Source organism: Alosa pseudoharengus, unplaced genomic scaffold, assembly GCF_046254945.1.
Source record: "Alosa pseudoharengus isolate Yale_2024_CS ecotype anadromous, Long Island Sound unplaced genomic scaffold, YU_APseudo_1.1 YU_APseudo_1.1_scf_6, whole genome shotgun sequence".
NCBI classification, from domain to species: domain Eukaryota; kingdom Metazoa; phylum Chordata; class Actinopteri; order Clupeiformes; family Clupeidae; genus Alosa; species Alosa pseudoharengus.
The window spans coordinates 22,809,651-22,836,000 of NW_027468848.1; the positions used below are offsets into that span (position 1 = coordinate 22,809,651).

Genomic DNA, 26,350 nt, shown 5'->3' on the forward strand with positions numbered 1-26,350 from the left:
TCCACCTCTCAGCTAGCTGGTCATGCTTTACCCAGCATCTTTGATGAAGTCCCGTATGCCAAAGCCATCTTTTCAAGCTGAGCTCAGCCTCCATTATCCCCTGCCCTTCCAGATTTGTATTAAAAAATACTTTTTTTGCTATATATATTGACACAAGCAGCACACAGTAATTATTTTTAATAAAAAAAAGAAAGGTCTTAGAGCTAACAGCCAAGAGGGATATTTAAAAAAGGTCTTAATTTGTCACTTTCCCTTGCCTGCATGCGTTTATAAATGAATGGCTCCATCAGAGGGTTTTAGAAGGCTGGGTGTTTTTACACCCATTCCATTTGGAGTGCAGGGAGACCCGAGAGATGACTGGAATTATTCATATTTCTGGGCGACTGAAATGTACCTGTAATTACCCACTCACATCCGGCGGACGGGGCTAAAAGCCTCCGAGATGAAGTGACGGCTTCAAAGACAGCGCATTTGCATGCTGTGTTTTTAAATATGTGGCATTCAAATGGCCCAGCCGGCGAAAACGCCTGAGGCTGGAGGCAGGGGAAGAATAACAGGAGGACACAAAGAGAGCAACATCTAAACTTCACCACCCCCATTCAAAATGTGAGGTGCTTCACAGCAACATTTCTAAGATTCAGGTCTGGTATGGTGCCAGATGCTCGTATAATTTCACTCTAGTGAAGTCTAGACCAGTTCAAGTGCGTCACACAAGATTGTAGCAGATGTACGCAGTGTCATCATGGACTCAGGCAATTTTTCCACTTTTCATTTTGAGAGCAGGCCGATTATCGCCTCACATTTGGTCTCTAATGAAGATTGGTGCCATCAGGCATCCTGGAGCCAGCCCTGCCCAGTACCATAATCAACTGTGTGGGCCAGAGCCAGCCCTGCCCAGGACAATGATCAACTGTGTGGGCCCTGTCACTTTAGCCTGCTGCATAACGCCGCCCATGATAAGGAGCTGTCATAAATAAAGTAAATGAAGTGAGCCAAAGTCATGTTTGCTAAAGTATGGGATGTCAGGGCGCACAGTGGCAGATTGGCCCCTCTGTAGATGCATGGACCTCATGTTGGAAAGATAGAAAGAGAGAGAGAGAGAGAGAGAGAGAGAGAGAGAGAGATGAGCTGGCGTAGCATCTCTCTGATGGTAATTAATTACCCAATGAAGTCTGCTCCTCATGTACCGTGATACTGTTTACCACCCCACCCCCCAACACACTCACACACTCCAGCCGCTTCAGAAGACCATAGCAGCAGTGCTGTAGAATCTGAACTGAGGTCATGCAATTATCCACACACAAGGATCTGTTACGGACCTTTCTGAATGGGAAAAAACTATGTTTCTCTGTTTCCATGGCTATTTTCCCTGCCGAGACAACGTATGGATTATGATTATTTTTTATATTTTAATCAGTTTGGCAGACGTTCATACAAATTAGTTTTTTTTTTTTTACTTTTACTCACTTGGCAGATACTTTTACCTAAAACGACACACAAGAGAACCAGAGTTCAACACATACAAACACCTAATCAAAGGAGCGAACTTCTCTGAAAAAGTGACGCAAGACTGTGTTTCCATTTCGGGCACTCATAAAAGCCATACAGCACATAATGGAGAAACACAGTTCTGTGTGCTAGGAAAGGCGTAGTCTATATATGCTGATGTTTATACAACACACACACACACACACACACACGCACACGCACACGCACACGCACACGCACACGCACTGTATACATCAGTAAAGTTTGGTAGCAGTTTAAGTATCCTTCACTTCACCCTCTTACTCATTCCTGGGATGACAGAGGGAGCAGTGCCAATGTGTTGCCACTGACTCGCGCCAGCACTCAGCGGAGAATCTGAATCGGAGCGCGCCGGTGCATTCAGCCCCTCAGATCAAACTAACGGGAGCCCACCCCTCTCCGCTTCACCCCATCCACGGGCTGAACCGCCAGGCCTTTTGTCTCCGCTCCGCCAACCTTTTAAAACATTTCTATCAACCTCATCCTCCCCCTCATAGCTCACCTGTAACGTCGGAAAGGTCAGCTTTAACAAGCTCTTTCGGTGCGAGATTGAGAGCCTCCATCTCATCTGACAAAACACTGAGCAGATCAATGCAATTAGCCTCTTAGTGCTTCAAAAAACAGTCTAAAAAACTTTACAGCAACACTATGCAGCCATATGCTACTTTATGTGGTATGCTATTATAAGAGATTTGTTTTGATATAATTTTCAAATCCATTCTAATGGTATTTTGTCATCTGAATGGTAGATAAACACCATCATATACTATAGTTTGTGGTCTGGGGTGAAAATGCAGACACCACGACACTGCCTACTCCATTATATTGCTAAAAGACAGACATGTTAGTTTTTATCTGTCAAAAATCCTAAGTGCTTCTTAGTGTGGTATAAATTGGAGGAAAGAGAATATATGGATTGCTTCAAAAAGCAGTGTATCAAACAGTCATCAAACTGTATCAAACAGTGTATGTGTGTGTATGGTATGTATGTGTCTAAATAAACATGGCTGTTCATGTTGTTGTGGTGTAGGTGTATTTGTGAGTGTGCATTTACAAATTTTAATATCTTTACGTGTGTCTGTGACTATATGTGCTCTCATCGCTGATTACTGTCTATGCGTGTGTGTGCTTAGGAAGGCTAATTGCTCATAGTGGACGTTTGGCTGAAGCGGGAGCAGTGAAGCGAAGGAAAGCATTAAAGATACGCGGCTGTGTGCACTGACAGGTTTTTGAGAGGGCAACTCTCTAATGAGAGCACAAATCAATGAGGCGGATACACAGCTCAGGGTTTCGTAGCCGCCTCAACTATCCCCAGCACTGCTAAAAACCCTCAAAAGGTAACACAGGTACGGTGCAGCTGATTTAGCCTACTAATGTTACTGTTAGGGTTGGGTATCATTTGGGTTTTATCCGATACCGGTGCTAAATCAATACTTTTAAAACGGTGCCGGTGCCAAAAAGGTGCCTGAACCGGTACTTTGTTTTTACAATAAAATGGTCTAAAGCATGAATAACTAATGTTACTGAATTCATAATTAGTGTTCAAAGGAAGGTCTGGTATTGGGCAAGTTACATATTGATGTCTGTGTAGTAAAACATCTAATAGAGACATTCGGTGCCATTTCACTGAGGTGTGTGTGGGCTCCGGTGTCAAACATATTAGGACAGGTTGACGGCAGGGAAGCAGGGCAGCTTGCTGTGGTGAAGAGTCACACCCTCTCTCACTTTATATAATCTATCTAACTCAGTGTTGTGTCTAAATGACCTCTTTTGATGACAAAATTACATTTATTTAAGAGGATCTTTTTTTTTAAAAGAGGTAAGTCCGCCTAAATACATCCTACTCTGCTCACTCACTGAGTTTGATTGGCTCTAAATTATTCTGGTGCTTGACATTTGACACAGAGATACAAAGTGACTGAGAGTGAACCGGATGTGTAATTATGTTGGGTAGACTATGGCGTGTGCATTGTGCTATCTAGAACCTGAACTAATTATTCCGATGTGTATGACAATTACTGTGCTGACATTGCCGTCAGCTGAGGTGTCAAGACGTGCCTAACAACAAATGCCTTTCCGGTATCACAAGCAAATTTCATATGGTTGTTGTCAATGCAGTCATCTTTAATTTCCTTTGGCCACTTCAAATCAAAGCATTTGGATTTGCTGCCATAACAGTCAATGCCGTCAAGAGCTACTGACTCTAAAAGTTCATGGGCCATGGCTGAAACTTGTTACTGTGTTTGTGTTGTTAATTGGCAACACTATTTATGACCTCCAAATGTGAGGTAAGGACATGGAAAATGTGGAAGTGTGCTCTGGTTCTGTAAAACGGGCAGAACCTTGAGGCTACACTTGGACCCATAAAGAGAGTTCTCAGCCAGCCAGCGCATAACCGACTGCCACAATAACAACTGTTCGAGAGAAAGAAACGAAAGGTGAGGGGGTGATGCGGCCAATAGGAACCACCTGCTGGCTAGGATAACAGCCTTTACTGATTACAGTAAATCAACGAGGCTCAAGGTCAGAATCCCGCTTCCAGCAAACTGCTGTTTTCCTACAGCTGCTCTTTTTTGCAGTTTACATTGAGTGAGAAATAATCAGAGGTGGACAGTAACTAAGTACATGTACTTGATTACTGCACTTAAGTATGATTTTTGAGTATCTGTACTTTACTTGAGTATTAATATGTTTGGAAACTTGTGACTTTCACTCTACTACATTTGAAAGACAAATATTGTACTTTTGACTCCATTTGAAATATGAGCATGAAGTACTCGTTACTTTTAACCACATTTTGATTCTTTAAATACAATAATGCAATAAACCATCTTGAAGTAAATGTTTTCAATAGTTAAATTTGAACATGGCTGAATTGGCTGTGATAATGATGGTGACAACAGATTCTTCATCAGAACATCCTCCATGTAGCCTGGGAGAACCCAGATGAACCTGTTAGCAATTGAGATTTGAGAAGTGGTCTGGTGTTAAGCAGGCTATCCTCCATGATCATTGCGAAATTGGAATGAAATTAGACAATCACCTGACATTGACAACATAGCTAGATCTTTAGCTTACATTATTAAACGATAAATAATCTCTTCATAATTGAGTTATCTGGTTTTGTATTCGGCAGTGAAAATGTTTTAGATTTGTGAACAGAGAATGAATAATGACTTAAATTATATTATTGCATCCATTTGAAAAGTTGCAAAGCAATGAAAATAGGTCAAATGTTTTTGTTGGATGTAAGGAACTAAAGGTCTCTTCAAGTCCTATGACCAACCAAAGGATTTACACCCTAATGACCAAATAAACATTACATTCCAATACATTAAAAAGACAAATACTTGTACTTCTGAATAGAAGTATTTTTAAAAGCAAGTACTTCTGTACTTCAACTTAAGTAAAAATCTGACTTAGCAACTTTCACTTGTATTGGAGTAATATTTGACATACTTTCACTTAAGTAAAGGAATTGTGTACTTTGTCCATCTCTGGAAATAATACTGTAACAGTCTAACACTCATAATCTATGCTACCAATTCAATTAAATATTATTTATATAGTGACAAAACAATTGAAGTAGTCTCAAGACACTTTACAGAGTCCAGAGCCTGAACCCCAATCAGAGAGGGATCTGCATCTAATTAAAAGGAAAGTAGGCTCACATCATAAAGCATTACTCTGAAATGAGGTGACAGTAGACATTAGACAGAGCCAGAGGGCACCAGGAGTTCCACTAAGATGAGCGAATGCTTTGCAGTTTAACACAAAACCTAATTTGATCCCCCAGTTGGGTACTGGAATGAGAAGTCATTTATGCTTCCATACTCTGTTCTAGTAAAGACCGAATGAGGAGTGAAACTGATCTACAACAGCTCAACTTATAAAGAGGAGAGAGAATCTAACACCAGGGGCTTTTGTACACAACTGTACCTGTGAGTGCTTGGAGACCCAGTGACGAAGGACATTCAGAACCCGGTTGGTGGCTGCCCTCCTTATGATGAACTCTTTGTCGCATGTCCTCTCTGAATTGTTGAAAACTATACAAGAGAAAGGGACAGAGTGACTGGTCATTTGGGAGATCGAGAGTAACATCGCAGATAGACACAGAGGCAGCCAGTGTTCATGAGGGAGTGAAAAAAAAAGGATGATGCAAAAGAAAGATGCAAAACACTTAACAAGTCACAGACAGACACAGATAGACTGGTTCTGAGACCTACTGCGGTCTGCACCTGGTGGACTGCTGTGGCCCGCGGCTGCCGTGGCGATGGCGAAAGCCGAAGCAGGCGACACCGAGCAGCGGTTGTTCTCTGTCACCTGACCTGTAAAAACAACAAAGCAGAGATAAGGCGTATTCAAACCACGGTGTTTAAAAGTACATTATGCGCAACAGGCTGCTGGACTGGTCTGACCAGGAGTTTGCCCTAAAGCTGGGATTGTAAATCACTCATGAAGCATCATCTCATGAACACAGACATATGGAGGGCGATGCAAAGGGGAAAATAACCCTCCATGACTCAGAAACAGCATGGGAAACCTTGGGCATGACAGGCCTGACCTTATTCCACCTAAACCTTTGGAACGGCAGAATGTTTAGAATACAATTAAAGACCTCTGGTCAGTATTAACAGTAAAGAGTCCATCTGACCCTGTGGACACTGCCAGACGGTGTACACTGGGCAAAATGGAGATTCTGTGCCCCCGCTGTGGAGCAAACAGGCCGAATGGAACTGCGTCTGTTCCACGGTGTCTGTGGATAGAGCTGATCTGAACCAATTACCAGTGTGCGCTGGTTGGGACAGAAGACAAATATTATTTAACCTTGTTTCAACTTTCCTATATATATATTCCCTTTAATGTCATCCAAACACATTATTTAACTGACTCTGGCCCAAGGAAAGTTGGACGGGACCACATTGACACACAGTGCTGCCATTTATTGCCGAAACGGGGCCTTTCTGAGTCCAGCATTGGAATGACTAAGTGTCCAGGGCACTGGATGCCTCTATCTGTGTCGGTGCCACAGAAACCAGGCTTGACCCGCACTGGTAGTATGCCATAGAGGGAGATGGCAGTCTGCTGTGAGGTTGGTTGAGAGGCAGGCCTGTCACATTGGAATGTTTTGTTTTTCGTTGCAGTCAAATAAAAAACATTCCACCATCTAGACATTTGGTGGATAGATATATTTTTTCTTTCAAAAAAGCGATATAAAGAAGTGAAAGCACAGATGTGCCCAGAAGGGAAAAAAAGCCCATGCAGAGTGGTGAGAGCCCGAGGCGGTGTCCATGATTAGCCTGTCTCAGTTACAGCTGACTGGTTTCTGGGCTGGGGGTCTGACTTGGGTGGCTGTCACACAGCTGTCAGTGTTTTCACTGAGGAGACACATCAACCTCTCTGGGGTGACTGACCAGCATACACAGAAGGAGACACACAGACACACACTGTGTCCATATTCATGTAAATGTGCACTCTTTCTTTCTTTCTTTCTCTCTCTCTCTCTCTCACTCTCCTTCTTTCTTTATCTCTCACTCAGGCATATGCACATGTACACAAATGCATATACATATTCATGCATGCGCACACATGCACACATGTACACATACATACACAATAACAAACAGCCAATCCAAACACACCTGCAGATCCTCTGTAGCGCAGGTGGCGTGGTGTGGAGGGGGACCGACATGGTGAAATCTCGCCAGACTCACTGCCCTGAGGGCTCTCCGGAATGAACTTGTCCAGTGACACTGATTCCAGAACAGCTGAAAGTTACAGCAGTCAACAGGTTATGCTGACTGCCTATGCCCCCTAAACATAGATATATATGTGGCCCCTTGAAATTACAACCCCAATATATATATATATATACTGGTTAAATCTTCGGACTTGTAACCGGAGGGTTGTCGGTTCGAACCCCGATCAGTAGGAACGGCTGAAGTGCCCTTGAGCAAGGCACCTAACCCCTCACTGCTCCCCGAGTGCCGCTGTAGCAGGCAGCTCACTGCGTCTGGATTAGTGTGTGTTTCCCCTCACTGTGTGTTAACTGTGTGCTGAGTGTGTTTCACTAATTCACGGATTGGGATAAATGCAGAGGCCAAATTACCCTCACGGGATCAAAAGAGTATATATACTTATACTGTATATATATATATATATATGCCAAGCCATGCTCTCCTATGAAAACAAAAAGGCCAGCATTTCTGGCCTTTTTGTTTTCATAGGAGAGCATGGCTTGATCAGTTTGGGTCACCCAAACAAAATAATGTGTGACCCTTGCCTATTCTCAAGTCTATTTAATTCAGCCATTAAAGAACAGCAACAAATAAAAACTTTTGAAAGAAAAAAACATTTCAGGTTCCTGCCAGGATTTGGTTTTGATCATTGTCATTAGGTACCACATGAAACTGAAAAAAAATCTACTTCTTATTCTGGGAACCATGAGCTATAGAGAACACTTTCTCTAGGAGAGAGCAGACAACATTTGGTTTGGACTGGCATCCAGACAGGTTTACCTAACGTGATTAAGTATCTGAGTAACGAGAAAAGGGGGGATATTCTGTACTCAACCAGGAATGACAACAAATAAAAACACACCTAAACAAGCTAATTTACTGAACTCACTGCAAGCGATCAAAGGCTCAAGCATAACCTTGGAGCATACAGATGCTGATCTTCCACGATTACTCGTATAAACAAACAAGGATTTCACAGACTCACTTTCATGTTACAGTGTACCCTGAGCTTAATGGTAGACGCTAGTGTACAGGCCAAAACATTTGTAAGTGTCTCGGCAGAATGTTCTGTAAGAGACTTTGCAGAGTTTAGTAGAGGCTGTGTGAGTTGTACAGGGATACTGCTGTCAGGCCGCCGGACGCTATGCTGACCACAGAGCGAAACCCCTCAGGGGCTCGGGGGCTTGGCCCTGAGTCCGCTGCCCTGTAGGATGCCAGGTGTGGTGGAGCACCGCACTACACTGCACTGTGTCCACAGCAGGCCTCACCTCACAGGCCTCCAGCTAACCAAAACCAAACCAAGCAGCACAGGGTTGTTGCTGTTATATTGATATTGTTGTGTTTTTTGTTGTGGCTATTGTTATGATTATTATTATTATTATTATTATTATCATTATTATTATCAGTTGAAGTAGTAGTAGTAGTAGTAGTAGTCATAATAGTAATAGTAATAGTAATAGTAATAGTAGTAATAGTAGTAGTAGTAGTAGTAGTAGTAGTAGTATATATTTCACAAAAGCATGTAACACAATGATATGCATTGCCATTATCATTCGTCATGCTTGGTTTCACTTCACTTCACTGAGATGGTTACAACACAATATGATGTTGAAACCTTCGCTGGACTGCGCGTGATTTTGGACGAAGCATGTTGGCGACGAGGCAACATGTTATGCTGCCTCTTGGAGCAGTCCTGATAATAACACCAGAGAAAGCTTTGGACCAGAGCTGACTACACTACAGCCTCCAGCTCAGCGCATGATGGAGCTCATCTGGCTGATGGCTGATGGCTTCACGAGAGTTCTGCTTTCCATTAGGGTTAAAGTGAACAATACAGCGTGTTATTTCTGTTTGGGGTTCATAAAAGCTGGTGGAATGCTACTCTGGTGCATATAAAAAGGGGGAATAATGTGCTGCACGTTTGCAAAACAGTCTGAGCACGTCGGCATAAAAGCAGCGTGATTACAAAGACGCTATTCAGCAACACCAATAAAACCTTCAGCCTGACGAGGTCACTCGCTCTCTTTTCTCATAGTTGTTTTTGGTTTTCTTCTAAGCTCTGGGTTCTCTCAGTGTTGAAATGAGATAGTATCATAATAATAGACAAAACATGCCTAAATGGTTAGGGTTTTAGACCGAATATCCTACCATAAGGTAAAGCATTTGTTTACTGTATCCACTGTAATGAATGCAATGTCTTCCTTTGAATTAGTTTCACTGGTGAAAGATGGGGACCTGTGGCATTAGTGTTTGAGTGAGTTGTCTGTCTATGATCTTCACCATCACTACTGTCCACTGGAAATAATGACAAAAGATTCAATCTGAGGACTCTCTTTCTTTCTCTCTCTCTCTCTCTCTCTCTCTCTCTCTTCCATCTCATGCCTCTCTTACCCTGTCCCTTTTTCTTTCCGTCTCTCTCTCTCACACTCTCTCTCAGGCCCTCACCCTGTTTTTCCACACGGTCATGCCAGACCACCCCCAAGAGAGCCAGCTGACCCCAAGCACATATCTGAAGCCTGTTCTGAAGGGAACATAAATCAAGTTGAACTCTCTTCTCCTCTCTTCCCCTCCCACGTTCTCCTCTCTTCTCCATCCCTGCCCTCCACTCCCCTCCCCCTCTCTTCCCTCCCTCTCTCTATCTCTCTCTCTCACTCCACCCCCTCCCTCTCTCCTCACCCCTGCGGATGCTTCGGCGGAGCTTCCCGCAGAAGGCGTCGATGCGCGGCAGCTCGGGGTTCTCCTCGGTGGCGCCGGGGCTCAGCTCCGGGGAGGGCGAGGTGGGGGAGGGGGCCGTACCTGTGCCCGCGGCAGGGGCTGTGGAGGGGGCAGGAGGAGCAGGGGCGCGGTTCAGCTCCAGCGGGGGCTTGGTTACGCCCGCAGGGGGTGTGACAGCAGGCGGCGGAGAGGTGGCGGTCGGGGTCGCCGGGCTGGGGCAGGTGGCCGAGGTGGGGCTGCTGGTGGCCGAGGGACAGGCGGCGGTGGGGGTGGTGGTGGTGGAGGAGGTGGAGGTGGCAGCAGCGGCGGAGGAGCAGGAGGAGAGGTCCAGCACCCTGGTGCAGGAGGAGGAGGTGGAGCCCAGTGGGGAGTTGAGGGAGAGCTTGCGCATGCGCACCGGCGAGGAGGTGCGGGAGGAGATGGAGAGCGGCGGCGGGCCCGAGAACTTGCGGCACAGGCGGGGGGACTTGTCGTTGTTGTGGTCGCCCCCGCTGCGGTTGTTCTGGTTGGTGGCAAAGAACAGCTCCAGCGACCTGAGTTGAGGGAACAGTGTATGTGCAGAGAAGCCATAAATAACACTCGGAGAGGAAGAGGCGGAGAACAGCACCACCTACATACTTGCACCGCAGAGACAAAGTCACCGCTTATATGCAATGTTTGGAGATACAATAGATAGGAAAACACAATAGAGTTGTTCTTCTAAACAGTTTGTGAACATGCAGTTTATTTGCCAACTGAAATCGTCTGTGTGGGGATACTTTACTGCCAGTTGAGTTGGCAGCATTCTAATCTGCCACACAATGGCTTTGGAATAAATTTGGAATTGGATGAATTTTCACAAAATATGTAGCTATTCTCAAAAACATACTGAGTGGCATATCTTTATGTGACATATGTAATGTAGGCAGCAGCAGCCTTCTAAAACCTTTAACCTGAATTCTATACCACAACACAAACATTTAAAATGGAGGCACTGACTGGCAGACATAAAGGGAAAAAATAATCATCACAGAGAATAAAGGATACATAGATAGATAGATAGATAGATAGATCGATAGATAGAGAGAGAGAGAGAAAGAGAGAGAGAAAGAGATAGATAGATAGATAGATAGATAGATAGAGAGAGAGATAGAGATAGATAGATAGATAGAGAGAGAGATAGATAGATAGGTAGATAGACAGAGAGAGAGAAAGAGATAGATATATAGATAGATATATAGATAGATAGATAGATAGATAGATAGATCGATAGATAGAGAGAGAGAGAAAGAGAGAGAGAAAGAGATAGATAGATAGATAGATAGATAGATAGAGAGAGAGATAGAGATAGATAGATAGAGAGAGAGATAGATAGATAGGTAGATAGACAGAGAGAGAGAAAGAGATAGATATATAGATAGATAGATAGATAGATAGATAGATAGATAGATAGATAGATAGATAGATAGCAAGTAAGAAGTGAGACAAATAGGAAGTGAGACAAATAGGAAGTGAGACAAAGAGGAAGGGTAGAAGTGTGTGTAGGTGTGAGAAGAAGTGAGAAGTGAGGTAGTGAATCAGTTGAATGTGAGGAAGTGTGTAAGAAATGAGCAGCAAGTGACTGCGTGAGTGAGTGAGTGAGTGAGTGCGTGAGTGAGTGCATGAGTGAGTGTGTGAGTGAGTGAGTGAGTGAGTGAGTGAGTGAGTGAGTGCGTGAGTGAGTGAGTGAGTGCGAGTAAGAGAGACATAAATGTGTTGTGTTACTTTGCATAGGCATGAAACAGTGAGGTAGTGAATCAGTTGAATGTGAGGGAGTGTGTAAGAAATGAGCAGCAAGTGACTGCGTGAGTGAGTGAGTGAGTGAGTGCGTGAGTGAGTGCATGAGTGAGTGTGTGAGTGAGTGAGTGAGTGAGTGAGTGAGTGAGTGTGTGAGTGAGTGACTGCGTGAGTGAGTGAGTGAGTGAGTGAGTGAGTGCGAGTAAGAGAGACATAAATGTGTTGTGTTACTTTGACTGGTCCAGGGCTATCTTCCTGATCTTCAGGCTGTAGTCTGGACAGATGGATGTGATGGACAAGCGGTCGAATGAGTGATACTGGATCCTGCGCGGGGAGGCAGGAGGGGAAGACACATGACATGAATGACTGCAACACCACACGCCACACACCACATGCCACGCCACGCCAGGCGGCAGGGGAGCAACTGTCAAGACCACTTACCCATCTCAGACATGGACAACTGCACAATGATATGGAAAACAAGCCTATAACTTATGGCATGTCTGCCGTGGCTTCATTTTCAAAAAGTGACAGGAGTCCATTAAAATGGACACCCGCTGTTTTGCATAGGCATGAAACATGATGAACGACTAGCACAAAGCAATGACAGGCAGGATGAGGGGTGAACTAAGCTGTTGTGAGTGTGGATCCTGTTTCTGCCACTGCGTGAGATGTGTACCATAAATGTGGCATGGAAGGAAAGTGCAGTGTAAGAGTTTCTGACTTGTCTGCACTTAGTAACACGGGGCCAAGCTAATTAGACTTTTTTGCAGAACACCTGTTTTGAGACAAGAAAAAAAAAGTTTCCAGTTGAAAAGGTCATTATGTCTGACCAGGAAAATATGCAACAGCAGACCTTCCCCTGAGACACACATAAGGAAACTGTTTCTTTTTGACTGTAAAAACTCTTGGACACACATTCACACACACACACACACACACAAACACACACACACACACACTAGACTTTGTTTTGTACAAAGTATAATAGTATACTACAAGTATAATAACCAGTGATGTTCTTTCATAGTCTTGATTATGATCATAAAATTATGAACTTTTTAACTTTGCCCCAAGGCATTCAAGTACTGCAGCTTTATGCCATGAAGTTACATTTCCTGATGATAGCAAACTTATAATGTGAGCCTTTTTGTATTGAAAATTCACAAAATAGCAAGTTATTGAAATCTCTAAACTGCCCCTCAAACACTCACTAACACAACACCACCACCCCTTCCGTCCCTGCCTCCACCCGTTCACACCGCCTCCGTTACCTGACGGGGATGGAGGTGAAGGGCTTCTTGTAGATGTCGGCCAGCTTGTCCATGACGACAGCGGCGGTGGTGAAGATGCGGTAGGTGTGCAGGAAGGTGTTGAGGAAGTCGATGGAGAGGAAGCGCAGGTCAGTCAGCCTCTCCAGCAGACGCTCCACGCTGGCGTAGCGGATCTGGGGGACCTTGCAGGAGTTGAGCGTTTTGCTGAAGCAAATGTCAACATCATCTTTATGGAGACGCGTGTCTGATCTGATAAGAGGCACAACCAAGGCGGTGACTGGCGGTCTGGCACTTTGTATTTATTAATGCATGCAGAGGTGGCTATTAAAACAACAACAATCACCATGTGCATAAGACACAGAGAGAAGACAGAGAGACAGAGAGAGAGAGAGAGAGAGAGAGAGAGAGGACAGAGAGAAGACATTGATCACAGGACCGCGGCTAAAGAGATTTGTCAGACAGCAGATATGGATTGCAAAATAATATGTAATGTCATATCTAACCATGTGTAAATGTGGTTACCCATGCCTCATCAGGCAATGAATGACACCAGAGATAATAGCAACCAAATTGCTCTATGTCATGCTTATATGACACGTACAGAATGAGAATAGGGGACCAGCCGTCAGAACAACTATTCCACACCCCATGCTAAAGGAGAGTCCTACAGGCATTTGTTCCAACTCTGATTGCAATTACTAGCTTACATCTGGAACCAAGAAGCACTAATTGATCCAATATAGAGCAAAGGTTGGTTGAAACAAATACCAGTGGAAGGTGCGAATATGTTAAATAGCCATGGAAGCAGGACATGACAATAATACAGTCGTCTGCACCTGAATGTCGTCGAGCACCAGTGACACAATATAATGATGATGAACACAAGATGAAAGATAATGGTTCCCAATCTCATTTCAGGCCCTTGCTGTTTTATGGTGTTTTTATTCTAAATGAGTTTTCATGGCCTATTGATGTCCAGACATTCATCCCGCATGCTCATTTGGCCAATCACTGTGCATCATGCAAACAGAAAATAGGTGGCACATGAGCAGGTAGTGCAAAGTGGTGCAAGCAGGACTTACTTGATCATGTGCGGCACGGTGACCTTAGAGTTCTCCTCAAACACACTGGTCATCAGACCATTGCAGCGTATGTTATCAATGCACTGCCCAGCACAACAGGACAGAGACAGAGAGAGAGAGAGAGAGAGAGAGAGAAAGAGAGTTAAATGGTGTGTTTGGATTTAACAAGAAAACAAAAATACAGAAACATGTTTTCAGGCCTTAAGTGCAGCTCCATAGAGACATCTGATGACGCCTGGGCTATAGCAGAGGGACTTTGTCCCAAGTGACCCTGTCAGACCTGCAGGGGCCCCCGGCCTGATAAATAAATCTCCTGAGCTAAGCGTCGCCCCCAGGGACGTGTTTACTAGAAGACTTCTAGGCCCATGGGCCCCACCAGGCTGCTGTTGAGTACACTGATATCATTACTGTGAATTGTTCATGTGTGGACCATTGCTGATGTTTGTGCCATCACTTTATATATGTCTTGCTCATCGCTTGTGTGTGTGTGTGTGTGTGGAACGATACAAGGCACTTTCCATCCAACATTCTCTCCATCCATTTACTTCAAACCATTCATCCATCCATCCATTAAAATATATTTAATAAAAACAACTGTGTGTCTAATTGTGTAGCAACTTAATCTGGATCTCAACCTTTCTCATTTCTACCTTCTCTCACTTCTTTGATGGGCATTTCACCTTTTTTTATTTGTTGCCTTTCTTTGCATGCAATGGTAATTTCTTGGAATTACATTCTCTAGTCTTTTCTTAAGAACATCAATTCATTATCACAAGTTATAAAAAGAAACAGCCAGCGATACAGGTTAGCATTTACCTTATAGCCATTATCATTAAGTCTCATTGTAGGTGTAACTATCCTGAGGTCTCCATTCACTAATGGAAGTGTATTTTTGTCTAGTAGCCTATGGCATGTGTTACCAGACTGTCTAGCAGCATGAACTCATGCATGCCTGAACAGAACGAGCAAGTCTCGACCTTGTTACGGTGCACGTTAACAGTGGTTGTTATGAATTAGCCCAGTTAAACTCATAGCTAACATAGCCCATATGCTGTATGTGGGAGGCGGATTGCCATGGCTGACTGACCTGGCTGATATCACTTGTCCAGGCTGCCTTCTCCTGGCGGGATGGGGCCAGCAGGACCACGGTGAAGGCAGGGGCATCTGAGGGCTCCACTACAATCTTGAAGTCGAGGTGGCCAAACACCTGGCCCGTGTTCTTGGCTGTGGAGACAGTGTATGATTTCACCAAAAACAGGCCGTCAGTTACACAACTATTGGCCCTGGATAAAAACATGCCCAACCATGTTTGAGGAGACAAATGATACAGACAATAGATAGAATAGAATTTTTTTTTTTTCATAAAATGGCCCTGATATGTCACTAGACATTAAGAAATCATGTTCATTTCAAATACTTATATCACTGACAACAGTAGTCTGGCCAGGATATTGCCATTTAAAAAGTGAAGTTGCAGCCCTCAACTGATGTTGATGTTGTGTTTTGTCATGTCATGTTGTGTTTTGGCCTGATGCGCCACCCTCCACCTATGATTTGATTTGAAGTGTTTTTGGTGGAGGCTTTGTGGGTCTAGGCAGTAAACCCAAACTGAAACACAGCAAAGTCACAAAATGCCCAATGGCCTTGGGGCATACAAAAAAAAGAACTAAAAAACAATGAAAACACTACCCTGCAACAAATCAATATGCGAGCCACTTTAATGTTGATATTTCCCTGTTGCCAACGGCGTGGGAGAAATCAATCACATAAACGTTGACAACATGGCACCTCTAATAGGTGGGACATAAACAAGGGGAAACACTTCATTTATCTGCTGATGTGGGAGAAGAGACCTCCAGCAGGCAAATCTACAGGCCTAACAGGCTGTAGAAGCAGAGAGCTAATTGATCTAGGATATTAGGTCACATTGATCTTTAGGTATATATTAATCTAGGTGACATTTCAAAAAGAAAAGCCAGGCACCTTGGTTCTGGTGTTTTGACCCAGATTTGACAGTTAATTAACCCGTGCTGTGACAGAGAGGACTCCCGCGTGTGTAATGGTCTGTATCTTTGGTTAGCGGTGGTACTGGACTTAGTGGGAGGAAGTCATGTTGTGGTGCAGACAGCATGTGAACAAACACTCACATTCCTCGTCGCTGGCGTCCGGTTCCTCGATGAGCGTGCAATCGATCAGTGAAAGCACGCCTCCCTGCTGCAAGGGTTCAAAACAGAGACCACGGTGAAGATAGAGTGAACAAACCATGTTCAAAAATAGCACTGAATGAATTTACGCTCAACAGAGTAAGCCAAGATAGTTTGACCTAAAACCCAGAAATGGATATTATACACATAGTTACCATGTGGCTATATGCAGAGTGTTACATATAACAAATTCCAGTTCATGTAAACCGTTATGGTATGTATTTCATCGATTTAACATCAGGCCTGCAGTGTCATGATAGTGATATATTCCAGTTTGTATAAGCCTTTAAGGTTCTTATTGCCACCATTTAATATCCTCCAGTTTAATGATAATGACACTTATTACAATTAGACTACTGACAGGGGTGATCTGGTCTCATCAAGGCAAGACACCATCAAATTGTAATTTAGTTTCTACTATTTAGGCCTGTAACATTTGTGTGTGTGTGTGTGTGTGTTTGTGTGTGTGTGTGTGTGTGTGTGTGTGTGTGTGTGTGTGTGTGTGTGTGTGTGTGTGTGTGTGTGTGTGAGTGTGTGTGTGTGTGTGTGTGTGTAAGAGGGGGGTGGGTGGAAATGTCAACAATATGAAAATGACCAACAAATTTGTTGATACATCTCAGGTCTTCCAGGACAATAACAGTACAGTTTTTGGACCATCTAGACTGTGTGTCCAAACACATTATGAAAATAATGATGGTCTCTGAAGGCATCAAGTTTTGAACTTTCACTTGGAAAGTAACCAGCTGCCTGTATTATCATAGATTTAAGGGTTCTGACACTTCACAAGAATGTGTTTATGCAAGATGTTTGATGTTTGAGTGGAGTGGGGGTAGCTTATTATCATAACATTTATAACATTTTAAAACAAGACAATTATGTATGTGGATGTTCCAGCTGAAATAGTTTAACTATAAATAGTTTGGTGCAACAAGTTCTCAACAGCAAAATCCACATGTGGATACAGGCAGGTGAAATCATAGACCAATAAAGAGCTTACTGTGAAGAATGTCTTGAAAAGCCCTACATTACAATCTTCACAATAATAAACAATGCGATTAAACAACATTTCATTTTCAATCTTTCCCCTGTTATAGGTAACTTCCTTAATCTGATAAAGATATCAACATTGGCTGGGCCTTTGCCATACGCACAAACAACATGACACACCTCTGTTCCTAACAGGCTCAGTGGGAAATATGAAATCAGAGCATCTGTCCTGTATTCAGCCAAACACAATCAGTCAGTGCCCCCCCCAACTCAGAACCAATCTCACTCTGCACATCCAATAACGATGGCAAATGGAGACATTTTTGCCGGGAATAATGACTCATTCTCGGCAGGGGAGAAGTTTTACATTTCCCACAGCTCCCAGAGTGCCATGGACACAGTGGGCAAAGAATGCTCTATGACGAGCTCCAGAGAGAGACAGTAATCTCGCCTGCGTGTGTCTCCCAAACACAGACCCGTGCTTTCTGTCTCACACATAAATTGCCGACTGTGTGCTGTTCGAACGGTCACCAAAGGGCCAGTCCAACTCCTCACAGGGCATTTTTTATCAGTGGTTTGCTCTTGTGGTATTTCTCTCACCCACAGACAGCCTGCTTATCTGTCCTCTCTTTCTGCCTTCATCTTCTACTCTTTTCTCCATCTCACTGTTTCTCTCTCTCTCTCTCTCTATTTCTCTCCCTTCTCTCTCTTTTTCAATTTTTGGTAAACATAAATTCTCTAGCCCGCCCCCATCTTCCTCAAAATAATCTCCTTGAAGGTCACAATTTGCCGTTGAAATACCCTTGCAATGGAGGCCACAGCAGTGGCAAGAGAACACAGCAGCAGAAGGAGGAGAAGAAGATTAAAGAAGAAGAAAAAGAAGATGAAAGAAGAAGAGGAGATGAAGAAGAAGATGAAGAAGAAGAAGATGAAGAAGAAGAAGAAGAAGAAGAAGAAGAAGAAGAAGAAGAAGAAGAAGAACTAACTCAAAACAGGATTTTTAGTCTGGCATGAAGAGAGGCATACTGAAAAGGTTATTGGGGGGGGGGTAGGCCTGGGTCCAAACAGACAGACCTGCAGGACATGTTGAAAACAACAGATGAGCGTTATGCGCAATTGCGCATTGCATCCACTGCTGTCTGCATTGTCAAGCAAGCTGTTTTCGCTCCCAGGCTTCATCTCTTCAGTTCATTTTGTTTGGAAATTTAAATTAATTTCATTTCTCTGATTGGACCCACTTAAAAAAACACTCTCTGCTTTAATCAACTTGGAATAGACTCCTGGAATAATCTCATTGATTGACATGAAGGGAAATGAGTGCATTCAAAAGTGCATCTGTGAGCATTGTGTGTGTGTGTGTGTGTGTGTGTGTGTGTGTGTGTGTGTGTGTGTGTGTGTGTGTGTGTGTGTGTGTGTGTGTGTGTGTGTGTGTCTGTGTTTCTGTTGCCTGTGTGTGTCACTCACTTTGAGCAGGTGTAGCTTCCCCCCTGAGCTGCGTGTGCAGATAAGGAAGTGCTTTGTGAAGAGGAAGCACTGCCTTTCCCCTTCCTTCTTCAGAGAGAGCGAGCCCAGGCGCACCTTACTGAGCTTCCCCCGCTCCACTGAGGGCAGCTGGATCAAAGAGCCTGAGAGAGCGAGAGAGAGAGAGAGCGAGAGAGAGAGAAAGAGAGAAAGAGAGAGAAACATAGAGAGACATAAAGAGATGGAGGTATAGCAAGACAGAGTGTGGGGAAGGGTTTTGAGACAGTGAGATAGAGTGAGACAAAGAGAGATATAAAGGAGAACAGAGAGATATCATGAGGAGATAGCATTTTGGGAGAGAGGGGGAGAAGAAAGAGAGAGGGGTAGAGAGAGAGAGCAGTGGAAAGCTTTAAAATTATGGACAGATTTATTAGAAGACATTATGTACAGTTTACTTTTGACACAGACAGAACGAGAGCAATGAAATACAGCATGGACAAATAGTCTTTAGAGAATCTTGACAAACTGGTGACAGCGGCATTAAGCGACTTGCAAAATGACAGAAACACACACTGCCCACTCCAAACAATCCAAACAGAGTCAACAGGATAGATGGCTCTTACAGTCTCCTTAAGGACACTCTATTTTGATGGAAGCTTATGACATTCCTACACAGCACTGGTGCATCTCACTGGTGTAGCCTCATATCTTATATCTATGTTTTTCTATCAAACACTTCCTTTGCAGGGTTCTCATGCATTATAGATACAGCAGAAGAATCCAACTTCAAATGGTAGAAGCCTGCAGAGAGACATTTAAGTCTGATTCCAAAACAATGCATAATTCAGGACCCCACTGGATTTACATCCAAGCCAATGTCGTCGCTGATGTTGCTCTGTGTGTTTTTTTCCCCAAAGCACTGGATTGGTTTGGATGAGCTTGTGTGTACACTTGTGTGTTGGGGAGAAGCTGGGGAGGGACTCACCCTGTCTCACAAAGGTTTGGCTGGTGTCAAGGAGGATGTCGCAGCCCTCCACAATCATGCGCTCGATGGCCAGGTTCTTGCGGATGTTTTCAGTGTCGCTCACCTCATCGTGCATAACCCTATGGAGAGGCATGGATTCACACACTGTACAAGCAACAAGTCTGCAACGTTTTAGTTCATTTTTCATTCGTGCTTATTGCACACGCACACACACACACACACACACACACACACACACACACACACACACACACACACACACACACACACACACACACACACACACACACACACGCACTGCTACTATAGTACCATGACTCCCCATGCATTATCCACCACATGCAAGCAATCTGCATAATAAGCACAAACATATGTGGAGCAGTTATGCTACAACAGACGGCAGATTATCTAAAAATAGCACCAATTAATCTCACTCTTCTAAACTTGTCACTGCCAACTAGAGTAATTAAGACATTGCTGGGACTGCAGCTCAAGGCCAGCCTGGCCCTATCCCGGCCCAGACTGAGACTGAAGCCTGCCGGACTCGGCGCTGCTTTGGCACGGGCGCACTCACCTGGACAGCTCCTCCAGCTTGGACTTGGCAAACTCCAGACTCTTGCGCTCCACATGCTCGTGAGGGGTGTGGGCCAGGAGTTCGTGAAGAGTGATGATGTAGCGAGGGATCTGTTGGCGGAGCGGGGGGGGGGTCAAAGGTGAAGCACAGCCAACTGAGTTCATGGGTCTGCGTGAGCAATGAGCTGCATAAATAGGATTATAATACAGCAAATGTGGTAATAGTAACACGTATTTTGGTTGGAGGAACTGGATGCATGGTGTGCACTGTGGGGGAACTGAGGGGGTGAGAGGAGATAAACTTCCTTAATTAACATATGGACTCTCCAGAAAGCACAAAAAATGTGTTTTAAAACATTCCAGTGCACACTTTATACTACCGAATCAAAAAGCACAGAGTTGAGCTGCGCCTTGCTTTTAGTCCATACATTTCTCGGGTGCAGTAGTAAAAAAATCAGTTATATAATAATAATAATAATAATAATAATAATAATAATAAGCTTTATTTGTATAGCACCTTTCATACACAGAATGCAGCTCAAAGTGCTTTACATTTGAACATTTAACACAATAATAGAAAAGGAAAAAAATAAATAAGGCTAACGCAGCAAGTTGTTGCTGTAGTATAGGCTCTGCTAACAAATGCTTAGGCCCCGTTGATATGGACTCTAAGTGGTTAGCCTCAGTATGTTATTAGTATTTGTTGTGATTATATGAATTTATATACAGACGTTCAATGAACACAACGACCGAAAAACTGGCAGCCTTCACCCTTAACCCCAGTTGATCACATTTTATACTACAAAATGAGCAGTCAGTCTTGCACTGCACAATCAAACATGTCTCTAGTGGTGAGTGGAGCCCCACCTGGAACATGGGATATGTGAGGAAGGTCTCCAGCATCCGCCCCTCACAGGCCGCGTTGGACTCGTACTGCTTCAGGAGCTTGTCAAAGTCCCGGTTCTGCTTGCAGTTGGCCAGCACCTGCAGACTGTACTGGTGGTTCCTCACAAACTCCTGGTAGATGTTCAGCATGGGTAGCAGGATATCGAACAGATCCGCTGAGGTGGGGGTGGGGGGTTGTGGGTGGGGTGGGGGTGAGGGTGGAGGGAGAAGGGTAAGTGGGAGTGAGAAAGGTAAGTGGGGATGGAGGTGGTGGAGGAACAACAGCAGGCGCTTGTTATAGGGTAACAGGGTACCTTTGTTAACAAGCACACTTTGAGGGTCTTACAGAGAGCATTTTTTTTTTTTGTCTACAGAACAAACACAGCATTTTGGAGAATGTCTTTGGTGTGGACATGGGATAACGGCTTATCTCCACTCCCGGTGAACAACCACCTGCTCTCCTATCAGGCAGAATTACGGCCGGGACCGCCGAGCTGTCTCTACAGCTATTGTTCCGAGCCGCTTGTACGATCGAGTCATCTGTACGACTGCAGTTGGCAAGATTAAGGGGGCGGGCAGTCGGACGTCAGTGCTATTGTTTGAACGAGACGACTGTGCGTCAGTGGCAAGCACTTGCCTGCATGACCCTGAGACATGAGGAGTTTAGTCTGACGGCAGAGAGACCAAGAGAACATCGCTCCGCATAAATTAGAAATTTTTTGAGCTGATGTCTGCTGCTTACCTAGAACCAGGGTGGGCCAGTTTGCGATCCTCGCCTTCAGGCCTTGGTGGAATATTTCATGCAAGAACATGATTGTTTCACTGAAGACAAAGGAGCAAAGACAGATTGAATTGTCTAATACAGATAAAGGCAACATTGATTGATTGATGTTATTGTATGCTATTTGTAATCTGCTGATTTCATGTGCGTGTGTTTGTGTGTGTGTGTGTGTGTGTGTGTGTGTGTGTGTGTGTGTGTGTGTGTGTGTGTGTGTGTGTGTGTGTGTGCACGCGTGCGCATGAGTAATAACACCTGTTGAGGAAGATGCTGCTGACGTCGTCGTGGCTGATAGGCGGCTTCTTGGAGCTGGCGGCCATCCGTAGTGGCCGCAGGAAGCAGTTGACCAGGATAGAGAGCTGGTGCACATACTCAGTCTCGGCCTCCACCATGTTGAAGACGATCTGGTTCCGCTTGCGCATGCTCTCGGCGTGAGGCGAGCAGATGTAGTCCTGCACGATGATCTTCCACTTACGCCGGCACAGCCAACCCCGCATGAAGCTCTGCACCTGTAGACACACACACACACACACACACACACACACACAGACAGAATAGGCATACTCTTATTAACACAAAAAACATATTCATTCATTGACACACTAGCAGGCAGCAATTGTCAACGATCAGCTCGGAATGTAAACATTTATGGTGTGTCGTAAAAATTTAAACACTGTAGATGACATGTTGGATTAGCCACAGACCTTTTTGATTTTTTTAATGTCTGGGTCCTCCTCCTCCTGGTTTACTTGGTAAGGACGCATTCTCTCCTTGGTTTTATTCAGCGCAATGATCTGCAAACAACAACCACAATAATGAAATCACACGGTTATTGATTTTTACTGAAATACATACAAACAACGCCCATCGTACCCAAGGAAAATGGAAAAATATTGTTAAGATAATTGGTAAGGTTGCTAACTTCACAGGAACTCAACTGAGTGACCAAACCCTCGGTGATTATTGACTGTTTTTAGCCAAGAGAAAGGCAGGCTCGACAACAGAGTACAGACTTCTCTTTGTATACTGGCAGTGATATGTGTTCAAAAGGTTTCAGCTCTATATTACATAATAAATCTCCTCTGCCCCCTCGTCCCTGCAGTAACCAAGCAGACTCGCTCACAAATATACAGTACATACTGTACGTGGACTTGATTCTTCCCATAAATATCCAGCGCCAACAACCGTATAACAGTACAAAAGAGCAGACACACACTTGCACTACTTCCTGGCTATTGTACTTTGTATTTCAACACAGTTCCCTCACCACATACACCACATTCTACTTCACCTATAATCAAATATTAATACCATATTAATAATAGACATATTGTTATTTAATACACTACAGCTGTTAAAATGGAGTGAATCAAATGTTTCATTTTGTGAGAAAAAATAAGTAGGCTACACAATGATGGTACTGTGTTGTCCATCACCAGAAGCAGCAGCAGTGGTGCGGCAGCACCTTGCAGCCCAGAGGGAAGGGGGCAGGGGACAGGACCCAGGCCTGTGGTGTTTGTGGGGGCGGGGTGATGTGACTGCTTCCAGGTTAGATAAGTATCTTTCTTCCTCCCCGGAGACAATCTCCTCTGTTCATTCCACAACTACCATCAGACATCCTCTATCAGGAATTAACAGCGTAAGCAAATTGTGGCTTACGTGTTCTGCAGGGGATCTGGATAGGAGATAAGTTGATAATTGTATGATGATAATTGTGCGTAGTGTTGACTAAATAATTCCTGCATATTTTCAGAAAATCTTTGTTTGCTCAGATTTACTAGTGCATCAAATCAGCTTTCCAAAAGCTCTACTGTGAGCCTTATTTACCAACCCTATTAACAGATTTAATGAAACATATACGCCTTGCATAGAGTACACTTCATATACAGTATGCAGTCTACTTTAATTGCAAAACAGGTAATTATTGGTTCAGCGGTATAGGTCATTTATTTTAATTACTAGTGAGTGCAGTCATTTATTATTGTTTGAAAGATTAGTTGCATACAGTGAAGGTTTCAGCCTCATTATCAGAATGTCATCACAATAATATCTGCAAATCAAACTGTTATGAGTTATTATATGGAGCAGCTAAAATATATGTTATTCTACATTTGAATTCATCACGTCCTTGCAAATTGAATGACTTTCCAACTAATCCATTATTTTCCTTGGTATATGAGTACGTCTGAGGTAAGAGAAGGAGGAAGCTGTACCTTCAAATCAATTCCTTTCTTACTGAGTGCTGCTCAACAACTACAGTAACCGGTTCTCCCATTTAATCACCTATTGATTTCATTCAAAACTGGGAATACACAGCCAGCTGATCACGCAGTGCCAATAATGGAAGTCATTGCTGTCCCCCCAAGGCACTGAGACTGATCGCCAGTCAATCAGTAGCAAAGACAAATAAGAACAACAGTGGGGATTCTACTAGTTGAAGAATGTAGATAAAATAAACCAAAAACGAATCAAGCTTCTCATTTGATAATGCCTATACAATACAGACTCTCAGCATTCCTATCAATCAAGCCCATGTTTTCAATTACATAAATAGAAAAGACACTGGATGCAGGAGGAGTGCAATAAAATATTAACACAAATTAGCATTTACGGTGAAACTAAATGACTAAACACATTATGCTACTCAATAATGTCAGTACTGATGTATTGCTTAATGATTTCACTTTAGAGATAAACTAAAGCATCATCAATGCCCTTCATCTTTGGATTTATACAGTAAGACAGGGTGCTGTCAGTTTGGTTGCAGATGTGCTCTGACTGCCATACCAGTAAGCCTGTCTCTTCAGCACTTGTGGTCAGATTTCCAGGCCTTGTCGGTTTGCTACCCAGTAGCCCCGGGTTCGAGGCCAGTTGGGGTGTCTGCTCTCTCGCTTCACTACACTCTGCAATTTGGTGGCCTTGAGTGAAGGGTCAAAGGTCAAGAGGGCCTACCTCAGCCTTTAACCTCTCGATCTCTGTGTCCTGGTCCTCCAGCTGCGTCCTCAGCTGATTGGCCGCCACCTTCTCCGTCTCCACGATCTGCACAAGATGGATGTACTTCTGCATGAGCACCTCACGCTCGATGATGATGTCAGAGTAGCTGCCACGTTGACAAAGCGGCGAATGTGAGAGAAAAACATATTGGGCATTTTAAAATAATGTTTCATTATTCATTCTTAGATCTAAAGGCTGTGTTTGACAGGGATCAACATATAGTCAAAATGTCTTTCAACAGAAGTTTCTGAAAATAAATTTGTGTCATATGTGATGAAGATAAAATGTTGGAAAAGAAGCAGCATGGACAGTCCTGCATTAGTTTTCCTGGACATTTCCTTTGCTACAAGAGCACCACTGTGTATATGCATTGTATACACATTAATCAAAAGGTCCAACTCTACCCGAAAAAGCTTTGAACATTTATACATATGGAAATGCTTGTGTGACCACAAAAATGTTGTAAAAGGGCTGGAATTCTGGAATTTACAACGGTGGGAGAGGAGTGTGTCTTTTCCCGGATTAATGTCGTAACAGCCTACAATCATAGTGTAGTTGCTCAGAGAACACATAGTCCCCTACAGCTTTTCATCGCTTCAGGAGAAGCACGCAAATCCATACCCATTTTGGGGGGTGTTATGGGAGGACAACAGAAAGATAAACAGCGCAGATGTGCACAGCAGGGCGTCACTGCAAAAGGCTAGTCCAGTAGGAGCAGAGCTCACAGGGTTCATGTTCTCTCTCTCTTTCTCTATCTCTCTCTTTCTCTCTCTATCTCTCTACCTCTCCCCCTCTCTTTCTGCAACTATAATAAATCAATGATGCATGCTGCGGACAGCCTTCTTCTGCTAGTATCAGTTAAGAGGGCATTATTACGAATGCTACATCCCTAAACAACATAATGAGAATAAACAACACTGCCAACAGGAAATATGTGCGGTGTGGTGAAGTGCTCTGGTCTCAGGTACTAAACAATAAAGAGCGGAGTGCTTCTCCCCAGTCTAGACCTACTCTGTGTAAGAGGGGAAACGGTGCTGTCAGGTCTAATGTAGGGTTATCAGGCCACGTGCTGGCTTGAAATGACATGAATATAAAGTGCTTGGGTGTGTGTGCATGGCTTCACCCAGATCCCCTACATTGATTTACACTATGACGCCTCCCTCCAGAACTGGAGCTACGACAAAGAACACTTTATCATCTTTTAAGCAGGACGCTGGTATGTAAAGAAAACATCTGACGGCAGATTTACATACGGCGCATCTGAAAAGGCCTGCTGTGTGAGTGGGGGGGAAAGGGAGTGATGAGATCCGTCAGCCGATGCCTCTGGGTTTACCACACACACACACACACACACACACACACACACACACACACACACACACACACAGTAGG

General features: G+C 43.9%; 1 protein-coding gene across 1 annotated transcript in view; it reads right to left on the minus strand.

The window, feature by feature from the left end:
- The window catches only part of rasgrf2b (Ras protein-specific guanine nucleotide-releasing factor 2b), a 58,339-nt gene that overhangs the window by 6,374 nt on the left and 25,615 nt on the right, over positions 1 to 26,350 (minus strand). Inside the window, exons 3-19 of the mRNA XM_076269823.1 lie at positions 24,917 to 25,064; positions 22,669 to 22,758; positions 22,220 to 22,473; positions 21,929 to 22,008; positions 21,169 to 21,362; positions 20,303 to 20,412; positions 19,729 to 19,847; positions 18,747 to 18,907; positions 16,239 to 16,305; positions 15,179 to 15,315; positions 14,092 to 14,174; positions 13,010 to 13,258; positions 10,236 to 10,513; positions 9,942 to 10,079; positions 7,170 to 7,295; positions 5,766 to 5,855; positions 5,467 to 5,573 (exon numbers count right to left, since the gene is read on the minus strand). Coding sequence (XP_076125938.1) covers positions 5,467 to 5,573; positions 5,766 to 5,855; positions 7,170 to 7,295; positions 9,942 to 10,079; positions 10,236 to 10,513; positions 13,010 to 13,258; positions 14,092 to 14,174; positions 15,179 to 15,315; positions 16,239 to 16,305; positions 18,747 to 18,907; positions 19,729 to 19,847; positions 20,303 to 20,412; positions 21,169 to 21,362; positions 21,929 to 22,008; positions 22,220 to 22,473; positions 22,669 to 22,758; positions 24,917 to 25,064 — 2,431 coding nt within the window. The remainder of the gene's footprint in view (positions 1 to 5,466; positions 5,574 to 5,765; positions 5,856 to 7,169; positions 7,296 to 9,941; positions 10,080 to 10,235; positions 10,514 to 13,009; positions 13,259 to 14,091; positions 14,175 to 15,178; positions 15,316 to 16,238; positions 16,306 to 18,746; positions 18,908 to 19,728; positions 19,848 to 20,302; positions 20,413 to 21,168; positions 21,363 to 21,928; positions 22,009 to 22,219; positions 22,474 to 22,668; positions 22,759 to 24,916; positions 25,065 to 26,350) is intronic.